Source organism: Chelonoidis abingdonii, chromosome 2 (genome assembly GCF_003597395.2).
Source record: "Chelonoidis abingdonii isolate Lonesome George chromosome 2, CheloAbing_2.0, whole genome shotgun sequence".
Taxonomy (NCBI): domain Eukaryota; kingdom Metazoa; phylum Chordata; order Testudines; family Testudinidae; genus Chelonoidis; species Chelonoidis abingdonii.
Genome location: NC_133770.1, coordinates 94,934,436 through 94,948,586, shown reverse-complemented (window position 1 = coordinate 94,948,586; position 14,151 = coordinate 94,934,436). Strand labels below are relative to the sequence as shown.

Sequence of the window (14,151 nt, the reverse complement as noted above, 5' to 3'; positions counted from 1 at the left end):
TAGCTTCACGTCTACAGAGAGTTTCCTGCCTCTGAACAGGAACAACTGGAACGACTGAAGGATCAGAGACCTACAGTGAGATTGGTGGCCACCTGTCAGATAGCTGAGGGATTTAACCACATCATTGGTGGCAACCACACAATAGAAAAAGAGCTTATTTATACATGCAAGTTATTGATTTATTGTAAAGAAAAGATACAGATAGAAATACGAACAAGCTTACAGTACAAGCTAGGTTTCTCTTTGGGACACGAACTTCAAAACAGTATCTTAAACTATTATCAGTTTGCAAATTACAAGACAAAAAACAAGCTACACACATACCTGTACAGTCTTTTTAATTCTGTGTGAAGGACCTGGATAGTCTGGGGAATACAAGTCTGTTAAGAATAATGAGTTGATTAATGTTGATTTTCCCAATCCAGATTCACCTAGAAGAAAGGGGAAAGTATTAGTCCATACAATTAGAATCACCACATGTAGTACACACTTTTTATATCTCACATTTGAAAATTTGGTAGATAAAAAAACCCCAACCCCAACCAACCTTTCCTAGCTTCAATCATATGCTCAGAGGAAACAGACAACAGCTATTTTACATTGCAAAATGAGACTTTCACTGCCAAGTTTACAAGCATCTATTTTTCACTTGAATTCCGTAACAGTCGTAACTGCCGAATGCACTTTGCTACTTTTCCTCCCCCCTCTCTGCTCCAGTCATAAAATACACACAAGACATTGCTATGTGAAGTTCTAAACAGGCTACCTATTTGGAACTGGAAGCATACTGTACCAGCGGAACTACCTTATTTGAAATTTTATGCAATGGTTTTATTATAACAAAAGATTGTTACTTTGGTGTAGCGCGTGGTTCTAAGTTATTAGAATGGAATTCCAAATGTACATGGTTTGCCTGGGAATTATTTTTGCAATTTGCTCGTAAGTGACAAAGCAGGCACTGCTAACCTATTTGTAGAAGAACCTGTAAATTCAAACGAAGGTTAAAACCCCATAAAATTCTGCCTATTTACAGATCCACTGAAGCAGGTACATCAACCACTAAAACAGTTTATAAATTAAGTTCTTGTCTTCACAACAGCAAAAAATTTAAAACCAACCACTTAAGAACTATTACAACATTCATTCACTGATATGTGAACAGAAAAAAAAAGGTTTGTTAGTCAGGCTTGCGGTTTGCTTCAAGTCTTGGTACACTGTGCTACTCAAGGGGGGACTGAAGCAAAGGCAATGACAGAGAAATTTGCTCCTAAGCCAATAAAGACTGCATTCAAACCACTGATGACATACTTTCTCTAAGGGAGGAGTAACCAGCTGCACTGCTCTTTTTACAGTAACTGCTGGTTGATTTACAAAGCCATTCTAGAAAAATTTCAGAGTAAAAGATTCTTGGCAAAAAATCCTAGAAGTAATTCTGCAAGCAAATGAATACGAAAATCAACAAAACAAAAGCTCACATTATTGCTTATTACTATTATGAACTTCAGCAAAGGGCTTATCTTCACAGCAAGTTAGGCTAAAGTGAGTGGCCTTAAGCTATGTCAAGTGAAAGAGACCCCATACCATAAAATTAATTTATTATTTTCACAAAAAAGATATTGAATATATGAACACGAAAGATTTATATTTGCATATATACAAAGGCAAAGTTGTAATAGAATAGAATAATAAACTAACTAAAACACGTCTTGCAATATGCCTGTTTGCATTATAGAATAGTTTCAAATTAACGTTTTCATCTATGATTTCTTAATTAGTAGATATGAAAACTTTGTATCTACAACACCACAAAAGCAGTTACAGCTACACAGATCAGCTTACTTAAGGAAGAAGTACAACTGCAGTATGTCTGCACATTACATTAATTTTAACACTGAAATTTTCTTTCGTGATTTTTGAAAAGCAAAGTCACTGATGAGATCCTCAAACGATAAGCTATGGAGTGTGTCATTTCAATGCACAGAATTCTCAGGGCAGACAGCTTTTCTTACAGACTTTTCTAGGCAGACATCTCTCCTTGCATTTGCTTCTCTATCCTGTCTCCCCCGGGACCACTAATTAATCTTGACTAAACACCTCGGGGACACAGAATGACAGCAAGCTATATGCACGAAAGAGAGAAAGAATTTACCAGAAAAAAAGACTGGTAATCTCTTAACAGGCATTGAGAAAATGAAAAAAACTAGCCTATATTAAAGCAAATATAATGACTATTACAGGCTTGAATAGCCTATAAATCATATGTGCACTAGTTTGAAATAACTTTCTCACCAAGTACTTAGAATATTTTGATATATATGTATATTTTCCTTCCCTTCTCTCAAAACCCTCTATTTCTTTTCGTCAGCACTCTCCGATATTTACTGTGAAGGTTCCCGAAACTGACAGAGGGAAGCCCACACAAATTTATCCTCATCAAGATCCACTCAACCCAAGCCTATAAGATGACCACCTGCAAACTCAATCACGTGAAGCCTGGATAGTCCATGAAGCAGAAAGCGGCATGCACACTAAAATACACAATTGTACATATGTACAGATCAAAAGAAAGAACAAACCCACTAACACTTAAGAAAATGAAGAAAATCAGGCCTGAAGGCACTATACAACTTAGCATGCAGGCCCATAAACAAAAGATGGCTGGCTGTCTTCTGGCTATTACTGGCCAAGGGGGATGCCACATGTCGTCACTCCAAGGATGAGTCCCATACCAGTATGAGCTTGGCAGGACTGCTTCACTACACTGTTGTCTCCGACCTCACATTTTCCCCAATGTTGTCGGCAGTGAGATTTATTTATTTAAATAAGTTACGAAGGCATGGTCAGAATTTTACCAGTAGCAACTGCCCAACAAAACACTGCCTTAGAAGACTGATAGCAGACTTACTTGTAGAAATACTCATTTCACAACTGCAATCATCTTTTTTCCTCCTCAGCCCTGGTCTCCGGCCTATCAATAATGAATAATTAGTGAAGGGTACAAATAGGGTAAGGGTATTTGTGTAGCCGGATGTGTACATTTGTCATATTTGAATGAAAATGTCTCTATTTAGAGAGAATCTTCTTTTCCCCATATTTCCTTTATTTTTCTCAAATGATTTTGATAAAATTTGAAATAGTCAGTCCCCCCCCCTTTTTTTAAAAAAAAAAAAAAAAAAAAAAGAGGTCCCTCATATTGCGAGGCCCTAAGCTGTAGTTTAGTTATCTTATGCCTTAAGCCAGCCCTGCAGAGCTCACTATCTAAAACTAACTTGAGTGAGCGCTTGCCTTCACAGAGCAGCAATGTTGTGCACTTAGTTGATCTATATAGACCCAGGGAAGTCAACAGGCAGGCTGGGGGCCAAAGCCAGACTGCCAATTTTGAATGAACTCTGACTTTTTTAATTTTCTCAGGACTCTAGACCTTGACAACAAATAATTGATTATCTCTGGTATAGACCCTACTCGTGTGCACTGCAGGTTTCCTAGTGTGCATTCAAGTACTACTGTTTGAAATAGCACTGACTTAGAGCACACTAGGGAACCATTAGTGTGCACCAGCAGGATCTATACAGACCAATTAATGTCTAACACTTTAGTGCCCTTTAGAAATCACAACCCGTATTGGTTACATTATCCTACCATGCAGACAAGCCACACAAATTACAGATCAGCCACACTGAACCTACAGTTGTGCTATCCAGTGACTGGATTAGCAGCTGAGGAGCTGTAACTGAGCTTTAACCCACAGCCCCTAACAGATCAACTAGCTCAAGCTTTATTAAAGCACCACTTAATCTGATCTGTAGATGTGTGTGTGGAGACAGGAGTTGGGTTAGGGACAACACTCAAGTTCTACTTAGAGCTAACACTGTAGTGAAGTTCGTAAACTACCTATAACAGTTGAAGTCTGGCAGGCAAAGCAAGTCTTAATGATAGACTAAAGCACAGAAGATAGCGATGAGACAGAGTCTGTGTTTTTTGCAGGGGTGATCAAGGTTGTTGTGCATACAGCACTGTTCTGGTAATTACTGTGCTTGCAAATAACTGTTTTCTACTAGACACATACTTGTACCTTTCCGCTTACAAGGTTTTTAGTACAAGGATAAGTTGCTCAAATTCTTCCTTACTCATTTTGCAGCAAACAGGTGGGCTCTGATCACCAAATGTGAAGCTGTGATCAAAATTTGAGCTGACGTCAGAATGTTGCTCATTGTGTAAGATACAATCATGTATACAAGGAAAGTTGAAGAGTTCTGCTCTACCTTTTGGCTTCTCTCTACACAAGAATGCTGCTCCACTTTCTGATGTATAACAACTACTGTATATACACGTTCATAAGCTGAATATTTTTGGTAAAAAGTGACACATTAAAGAGCGGGGGTCAGCTTATAAACGGGTCTACACCAAAATTTGATGATTTTAAAACTCTATAGAATCATTGAATTGAATATCTAATACAGGGATCAGCAACCCTGACAGGCCAGGCCGGTTTGTTTATCTGCTGCGTCCACAGGTTTGGCCGATTGCGGCTCCCACTGGCTGCAGTTCACCACTAAGGCTAATGGGGGCGACAGGAAGGGGCAGCCAGCACATCCCTCAGCCCGCGCTGCTTCCCATTATTCCCATTGGCCTGGAGCAGCGAACCGCGGCCAGTGGGAGCCGCAATTGGCCAAACCTGCGGACACAGCAGGTAAACAAACCGGCCCAGACCACCAGGCCACAGATTGCCGATCCCTGATCTAATACACCGTAGTTTTGTTTACCTGCAGCATCTGCAGGCCTGGAGTCCCTCAGAGACCTATGGTCACGGTCTGCTGAACTGCAGCCACAGGGAGGTGAGGGGCTCCATGCCTGCAGACACACCAGGTAAACAAAACGCCCAGACCCACCAGCAGCTCACCCTGACGGGCTGGGAGCCAACATTTTCCAACCCCTGAAATATAGGGTCGGCTTATGAAAAGATCTTTGAGTTTTTGCTATTTTTACCTATCCATTTTGGGGAGTCGGCTTATAAACGGATGAGCTAGTGAACAAGTATATAAGGTAATTTGAACGTTATACCTCTAGGTCGCTGGAAGAATCTTAAAATGCTTTGTTCTTTAACAAATATCAGCGATTTCATGGGTTGCAGAAAGATGTTGGTATTATATCCTGGGCTCCCTTCAGAGCCATTGATATATATATTTTTTTTTAAGGTTAGCCAAAATGTACTGATGTTCTAAATGCCTCAGCTTTTTTTAAATGGGAACATTCAACACAGAAATCTTTGCTAAATGATTTGCCTTGGCTTGCCAGGTCAACATCGAGACTGAACATGTGGAAATAAGATTCTGAAGTTTTAAGGGATCGGATGGGATACCACAAGCTCATTCTATATAAGGTAACTGAAGTCGACGTACCTTAGGTTGACTTACAGCGGTGTCTACACTGCACTGTGTCGATGGGAGATGCTTTCCCATCAACTTAGTGAGTCTTCACCAGACCCACTAAATCAACACCGCTGCATATATCGCAGTGGTGCCAATTTAGCCAGTAGTTTAGACCTGGCCTTAGTGTTGCCCTAACTATGCCTCTATTTCAGTCAGTGGTAAAATTCCCATTGCCTTCAATGGGATCAGTTAGTTCAGCTCGGAGCACGACTGAGAATTCCAGCCGTTCTTTCCCTACTTTGCCAGACAGTTTCAGTACACCTTGGAATTTTAGGCAGTATTGTAGCCTTTCATGAAAGCCAATGTTAGTCCAATTTCTAGTAAAACTCAGAACAGAACATTTGTTATAGCCACTCACTGTTTACTACCGGATTAGTGCTACTGTTTTTTGTTTTTTAAATGACTGATGATGTAAACTCAATGTCACACTTCAGAAAGATTCAGTTTTGCGTACAGAAGGGAGTACTAAAGTTTAACAAAACAGATGTCACTACTGAGATTTTTGAAATTGTGTTCTAAGACTTTTCAATTCCTCAGTCACCTCAGTTATAGTAAACCAGGGGTTCTCAAACTGGGAGTTGGGACCTCTCAGGGGAATCATGAGGTTATTATATGGGGGGGGCTCACGAGCTGTCAGCCTCCACTCCAAACTCTGCTTTGCATCCAGCATTTATAATGGTGTTAAATATATATAAAAAACCTGTTTTTAACTTGTGCTGGGAGGGGCGCACTCAGAGGCTTGCTATGTGAAAGGGGTCACCAGTACAAATGTTTGAGAACTACTGTAGTAAACCAAGAGAACTTAGGTCGCTATAACTTAATCCTCCTTGGGGGATTATTTCTGAATGAAAGCACCTTAGGGGAGAGAAGGGAGAAGAGAGTTTACATCCTTTAATTTATGCTCACTGACTTCAACTGATTCACCTTATATGGACAGTCAAGAAAGTTAGACATGCCCTTAGAAATTTCAAGTGTAGAATACACCACATCCACTGGTAAGTAGTTCGAATGACCACGTTGTTGTGTGTGTATATACACATTCATATGTGAATGTCAGTTTCAACTTCCAATCTTTGAATTTTTGTTTTGCCTTTGTCTGCTATATTACAGATCTCTCCTTCTACACCGCTACCTTGATATAACGCCACGCAATATAACACGAATTTGGATATAACACGGTAAAGCAGTGCTCTTGGGGGTGGAGGTGGGGGGCTGTGCACACCAATGGATCAAAGCAAGTTCAATATAACATGGTTTCACCTATAATGCAGCAAGATTTTTTGGCTCCCAAGAACAGCATTATATCGAGGCAGAGGTGTATATCTTCTCCTCAGGTAGATCCCTATAGACTAGTCAAGTAATTTTAAAAATTTCCCTTCAATAAGTTAAACTGATTGCACACTAAGTCTCATTGTGAAGTCATTTTTATGACTTTTCTCTGAACCCCCTCTCCCCCCAATTTTTCAACATTCTGTTGGAAGCATGGATACCAGAACTGGACACATTACTTCAGTTGGTTCCCACCAGTGGTGTAGTATACAGCAGTAAAAGAACCTCCATACCCATATCTTAGTTTATACATCACATTAGGCTTTTGGCTACAGCATCACAGGGAACATATGTTTAGCTGGCTACTCCCCATCACTCCTAAGCCCTTCATATGAGTCACTACTTTCTATAGTTTCCCCATCCTGTAAGCATGGACTACATTCTTTATGCTCAGATACAAGACCTTGCATTTGACCATATTAAAAACACATTTGATTGCATCCACCTTATAAAGTGAACCAGATCACTAAGTGGTGTATCATTAACCCCACTCCAACATGCCTTCTGCAAACTATTAGCAAATCTACATTTTTTTAACCAGATCATTAGTATTAAATAGTGTTGGGTCAAAGAACTGAATCCTGCAAATCCTGCTAGACATTAATGTAATGATTCCCTACTAACAGTTATGTTTTGAGATCTAACAGGTAACCAGTTTGTTTGATTGAACATATGCTACACTGATTTTGTATGACATTACCTGCTGCACAGTTGGGAATCTGGTCTTAAAATTCTAATGTATGAATGACATTAAAATTGCTTTTCCAGTTTCAAATAGTACTAGAAGATTGACTAGGAGCTACTCATCCCCATGAAAAGGGTGTTTTGTTATGTTTTTGCAAGCATTGGCATCTAAGCTTCCATAATCAAAATATAAAAATAAATTATGATTTGATTTTTTTTAAAAAGGTTTAAATTAGTACCACTAAAAATAGTAACTAATTTGAACCACACTATCCAATCTAGAATGATATGAAATATAGATTCACAAACATTTAAATTCCTCCTGCTCATTGCAGTATTTAATATTTAACATATTAGCTTTTATTTCACAGTAGCCAAAATTTTATAATACTAACTCACTGGAGATAAGAGTTGATTATGAATGCTACAGAGCAAAGTTATACTCATTTTCTACAATATGTGCAATTTTATCAAAGCACACCACCACATTTTGAGCAGAGAACTGTATTTAGACCCATTTTAATTTTAGTTAGATTTTTTTTTCCCGTAAAATGCTTTAAAATTATAGGGATGGTAGGAGCAGCTCACTTTCATAAATCTCTTTTCTCAATCCAGTAAAGCAGATAATTTTGCTTAGTGCATTTCACAGTTTCGGTATGGTGTATATTTGGTGCTATTGTGAAGCAATACAAATCCACCAAATATGCTTTCTGTTAACGCTTATTTAAAATCAGATGTATGTACACTGTTTTTGGCAGGTGTCACAAAATTTTCTTGGGGGGAGGGGGGGGTTGGATGATTTTTCCATTAGACAATGTTTTTACATGAGAAATTCCCCATCAACATAAAACCGGTACTTATAAGCCACAGGAAGAAAAATCACATCAGCTTGTCAGACAGTACAAAAAATAATGTATTTCATGTCTTTTCATCCTTACACAACTCACCGTACATGTATGCACACAGTGCCTGCAGCTGTATCGAAATGCCTGATGTCCTGAATAATGTCTTGGACACAGCTGCAGCACACATCAGATAGTTTTGCACAGGAAGGAAGCTGCACTCATAGGTAAAAGTTCAGTAGGAGATGCTATATTAATTTTTTGGTGTCGGTTCCAAAGCAGACGAGAAGCAGAAGAGACTGAAAAGGTACTGAAAGATAGGATAGAACAAGCCACCTCACACAGGTGGTAAATGATGCTATGTTAAGTAAACCAAGCCACTATAGAGGACGTCAGAGTAAGACTGCAAGACCCTTTCCATTCCAAGACTTATTCTGGAACCTCTCCACTGAGATTCATTCATGTTCACAAGTATCTCTTAAAATGTACAAGAATACATACATTGATTTTATTGTACTGGTATATTTGAGTAAGATAATTTGGAGTTAAATAATGTGGCTACAAACGACAAAGGATCAAGCAGTTCCACATTTTAGAGTTTCTCCCATAAATCTAGGTCTATAGTTCCATCCAAAGCACATGGCCTTGTAAAAAGTCTTGCAGCATTTTAGATTAACATTTCATAAAAATATATAAAAAAGGCAAGAACAATCTAAACCTCCATTTAGTGATCTTTGTTCTTAATTAACAGTTTCAGAGAAATCACATCGGCTGGAGCCAGGATTCCATGAACAACTTTCTGGTACAACACAGCAGCAGGGAAGCCTACGGCAAATGAACTTTGCTTTCGCCTCTGGGCAGTCACATCGCCAACATCAAGGTTCTGACATTCAGTGCACACTGAACAGTTCTATCAACTTCTTCAAGAGCACAAAACTTAACTTCAAATCCAAAGCAAGGCTGCTGTTAGACACTTAGTCACTGTAACCATAAATACCATTTAAATAATTCAGAGAATCTATGAACTAGTGAGGGTTGGTTACTGAAATCTCTTTAGCAGCCATTAGGACAGCGTTTTAAAAACAGATATTGCTCTCTCCATAGTAAAGATTGAAACACGACTTTCATTCCACAGACCTATTTTGACATATACCTTTGTCAAACTAGCCAATCTGTCTGAAGTTTTGCAGATATAATCTTATGCTGGAATAGAATATTTTATGTAATAGCTGAGGCAAGCCAGACAAGGCTTTTGCATACAGAAATTTCAGTCTTCCAAAGAAGAAGGGAAACGGAAATCTTAGGTGATTTCTCTTTACGCTACTCTTGTTCAAGTGCCAAGTTTCAAAGGCACATGGCACCATTTTGGGTGCACTAGACAAATAATGTACAATTCTAACCTGTAAGCAAGTAAAAACGAAAAGAAATCCAAAACTTACTTATGAAGTATCTTAGGTTTTAAACTGGATATGGGATAATGCAGAATGCTAGGGTAGTGATTATCTATATAGAAAAATCCGATAGTAAGCATTGTCCCTATGATCCTACTCTTCGCTTTTCACAAGCAGTAATGCTGAGAGGATAAATTCCATAAAAGCTTATTTATGGGAGATGGAAAAGAAAAGCGAATGGACAAAATGGAAAAAGAGGAAATCAAGACAAAAAAGGGTAAAAATACAGAAGGACAGGCCCTTCCCAGAGGCTTCAGAGCTCATCTGATTTGGGACAACTGCTGCCTGAGCTGAAGGAATTAGGAACCTAAAAAGAGTAAGCAGCAGAATTCAAACTTCTTTTCCCTGTGCGAATGGTAGTATTGAATGCAGACACTTTAACTGCCTGCACAGAGTGAATTAGATAAGTGACAAGAGATGTTGTCATGAAGTCTTCCTCAATTCTAGGGCACCCTCCTATGATTCCTGGTTACAGGGATGTAAAATTATTTAAAAAAAACAAAACAAAACACTAGAATTTACAACAACTTTACACAGTCTTTCCCGTACAGTCATTCCTAAAGAATGCAGAAAGATTCAAAATGGCTGTATTTGAATTTACAATTTATAAATTAAATGAAATTATAAGTCACAGATGAAGGTCCGTATTGTCCACTAAACACTACTGCTGTGAAAATCTGAAGAAATACTGTGCTCCTTGAGGTTATTCGTGAAAAACTGATAAAGATACAGGATTGACTCTGCCGATATGCATGGCTCATGTATTACTCTGCACGGCTCATGTATTACTCTGCACTGTGCTTTTAGAAAAGCTTGTTCTATGGAGATTCAAATGAGATGAGAAGATCATCATTAACAGTAGCATGCTGAATATACTACTGCTGGAGGAATTCTGCATCACTGCGCATATGCATAATTTATGTCCCCTGCAGATTTCTTTGCTTCCCCGCAGAAAAATGACTTTTGACAGGGAAGCAAAGGAAAGCCACAAAAGAGATCATACGACCCTCCCCAGCAGTATGTTTTGGGTGCCCAAGGCAGCTGGCAGAGAGAAATCACTGTGGGGCAGGAAGTGGGACTGGGAAAGACTTGGCTTGTGGCTCGTACCCTGCACTGGGCTCAGCTGTGAGTCCCAGCTATGCTGGGGCAGACGGGACTTCCTCTTCCCCTGTACAGCATCCAGGGCTGCATCAGACCAACCCCTAGAATTCTCCCCGGCTACAGGAATCTCTACCAACTCCCCATCCCCCGCTTCCTGCGCCCATCACTCCTCGGTTGCAGGGGGAGTGATACCTGTGCAGGGAGCTGTTCCCCCACTTGCCCAACTCCTGTGCATCCAGACCCCCTCATACCCAGACCCTCCCACTGAGACTCACCCCCCGCCGCCCTCGGAACCTCCCTGATGAGCCCCACTCCCCTTGAACCTGAACCACCCCGATGAGCCACTCGCATTCCTCCCACCGAGCCCCAACCAGCTGCACCTGGATCCCCACCCTACCGACCTCCCTACCCAGCCCCAAGCTCTATCCCTTGCACACCCAGACATCCCCCCTGCTGAGCCCTAACCACCTTCACTTAGACCAGGGGTCGGCAACCTACAGCACGCAAGCCGATTTTGAGTGGCACACTGCAACCTGCTGCGGTCCCCAGCCCCCTACCCCGCTGCTCTCCCCTGTGGGGGCAGGACGCAGAAGCTTGTGCGGCAGCTTCTTCCCCCAGCACACACACCCAGCCTTCTGCCCTGGACCCCCCTCACACCCACCTAGCCCTCCTCCCTGACCCCTGAACCCCCCCACACTCCCCAGCCTTCTGCTCTGACCCCTGAACTGCCCTCATACACAGCTTTCTGCCCTGAACCCCCCTACACACACCCCCAGCCCTCTGCCCTGACCCCTAAATCCACGCCCCCCCCCACAGGTCTGGGTTCCCAGCCACAAGCCCCATTCAGCCTGCCGCCAGCCTAGGTGAACAGAACCCCAGGCTAGCAGAGTAAGATCAGCATTTTAAAAGAAGCTTCTTAAACATTTTCAAAACCTTGTTTACTTTACCTACCACTATAGTTTAGTTATATAATATAGACTTATAGAAAGAGACCGTCTAAAAACGTTAAAATGTATTACCGGCATGTGAAACCTTAAATTAGACTGAATAAATGAAGACTCAGCACACCACTTCTGAAAGGTTGCCAGCCCCTGACCTAGACCCACCTGCAGAGTCCAATTACGATTGCACCCAGAATCCCCCCAAAAGCTCCTGTGCACCCAGATTTTCTCCACACAGAACCATCTCAATGCACACCTGGATCCCCCCACATTAAGCCCCTCCACACTTGAATCCTGCCATGCTGAGTCTGCCTGCCCACACAGATAGGTAGGGCCCTGGGGTGTTCCTGGGGCACGCCGGGTCCTTGCACTGTGTCAGGATTGAATGCAGCCTCACTGCTGAGTCTATGTCCTGGGAGAGAACTGCAGAGTGATCTCCCACCTCTGTGCAGCCAATGGCCTGTGCTCCCCAATGCTATGCTGGAGCCTCTATATTTGACAAATAAAATGTGCAGAATTTTAAAATGTGTGCAGAATTTTAAATGTTTTTTGGCACAGAATGCCCTCAGGAGTAATATACACCTAAAAGGTAAGAATTGGTCAAAATATTGCCCAGAACTTTAGCAGTGAGGATAAAAGTGGGGATATTAAAGAAGCGGCAGCAGTAAAACCTAGACTTTGTACACATGGGAAAGTTAAGACAGTCTCTTGCTATAATTATACAGATATAACAGAATGCATCCAGGCTGCTTTGTCTAATGCTTTGTCTACTTCCCTTGTGAATCACAGCATTCACACAACACTGAACTCTTTCAAAATAAGTGCATACATTCTGGGCAAGTATCTCAAGATGCAATATTCTGGTGCTAGGCTCAATGCATGAGTTGTTTATTGTGGCATACCTACAGGAAGCTACTGGAATTCTGGGACTTGGGGGTCAAAATCCCATGGATTCCTTCCATATCATCTCTCTCTCTCACACACACACATTGTGTGTGTATGTGTTTTAGCCAGCACCATTTTCAAGGGAGTGCTGCCAATCCAAGGTGACCAGCAGGACTGCAGAACTTCAGGGTGTAGTAGGCCACTTTCCAGGAAAGCCGAAGAGTTCACCCTGGAGCTGCAGCACAGACCATCATGAGACACCCCATCAAAGATGCATGTGGATGTTGCCATTTGGAAGCTTGCCACCTTGCATGGCTACCATTAGTAGCTGTTTACTTTGGTGTTGGTTTATCAACTCTTGGGGCTATTACCCCAGTTCCTCAAACTCAGTTAGGGTATGTCTATACTTTGAAATTAGGTCGATTTTATAAAAGTCGATTTTTAGAAATCGATTTTATGCAGTCAATTGCGTATGTCCACACTAAGTGCATTAAGTTGGCGGAGTGTGTCCTCACTACCGTGGCTAGCGTCGACTTATGGAGTGGTGCACTGTGGGTAACTATCCCACAGTTCCCACAGTGTCCGCTGCCCACTGGAATTCTCGGTTAAGCTCCCAATGCCTGATAAGGCAAAAACATGGTCGCGGATGGTTTTGGGTACATATCATCAATTGCCCCTCCCTCCATGAAAGCAACGGCAGACAATCATTTCAAGCCTTTTTTCCTGGGTTACCTGTGCAGACACCATACCACAGCAAGCATGGAGCCCACTCAACTCACTGTCACTGCTGCTCTTGCATCAGAGAGACTCTGAAAACCAGTTTCATGACTGGCCAGGCTTCGGTGTGACAGCTGTGTGTGCTTCTCTGCCCCCTTTGTTGATTTTAATTCCCTGTAAGCCAACCACCCTTTCCTCTTCGAAATGAAGTAACTATTGCTTTGAAACCATGCATTCATTCTTTATTAATTAAAAAAATGAGATAATGAACAAGGTAGCCCAGGTGGGGTAGGGGAGGAGGGAAGAACAAGGCCACATTGCTTATTGTAGCCACACTAAAAATCAACCTGGTCTTCTGTTGCTTGGGCCATCCTCTGGAGTGGAGTGGCTGGGAGTCCAGAGCCTATCCCCCCTACCCCCCTCCTTGTTCTTGGGCATCTGAGTGAGGAGGATATGGAACATGGGGCAGAGGGTAGGTGGTTATACAGTGGACACAGCAGATGTCTGTGCTCTTGTTGGCTTTCCTGCAGCTCCAACAGATGCTTCATGTCCGTTTGCTCCCCCATTAACCTCAACATTGCGTCCTGCCTCCGCTCTTCGCACTCACTTAATTCTTTCCTGGCCTCTGCCACTGAATTAAGCTGTGCCCTAACAGTGCGGGAGGAGCTCCGAAAACATGTCATCACGGGTGTGTTTTTTTTTACCTTCTAATCTGCGATAATCTCAGGGAGGGAGATGATAGGGGAAGCATAGAAACATTCTACACTCTACA

The 14,151-nt window shown here is 41.7% G+C and overlaps 1 protein-coding gene across 4 annotated transcripts in view; it reads right to left on the bottom strand.

Moving 5' to 3' along the window:
• SEPTIN7 (septin 7) overlaps nt 1-14,151 on the bottom strand; it is a 145,915-nt gene that overhangs the window by 51,654 nt on the left and 80,110 nt on the right. For all 4 annotated transcript variants that reach the window (XM_032785457.2, XM_075062589.1, XM_032785458.2 and 1 more), the window contains one exon: nt 325-431. In XM_032785457.2, the coding sequence (XP_032641348.1) occupies nt 325-431 (107 nt within the window). The remainder of the gene's footprint in view (nt 1-324; nt 432-14,151) is intronic.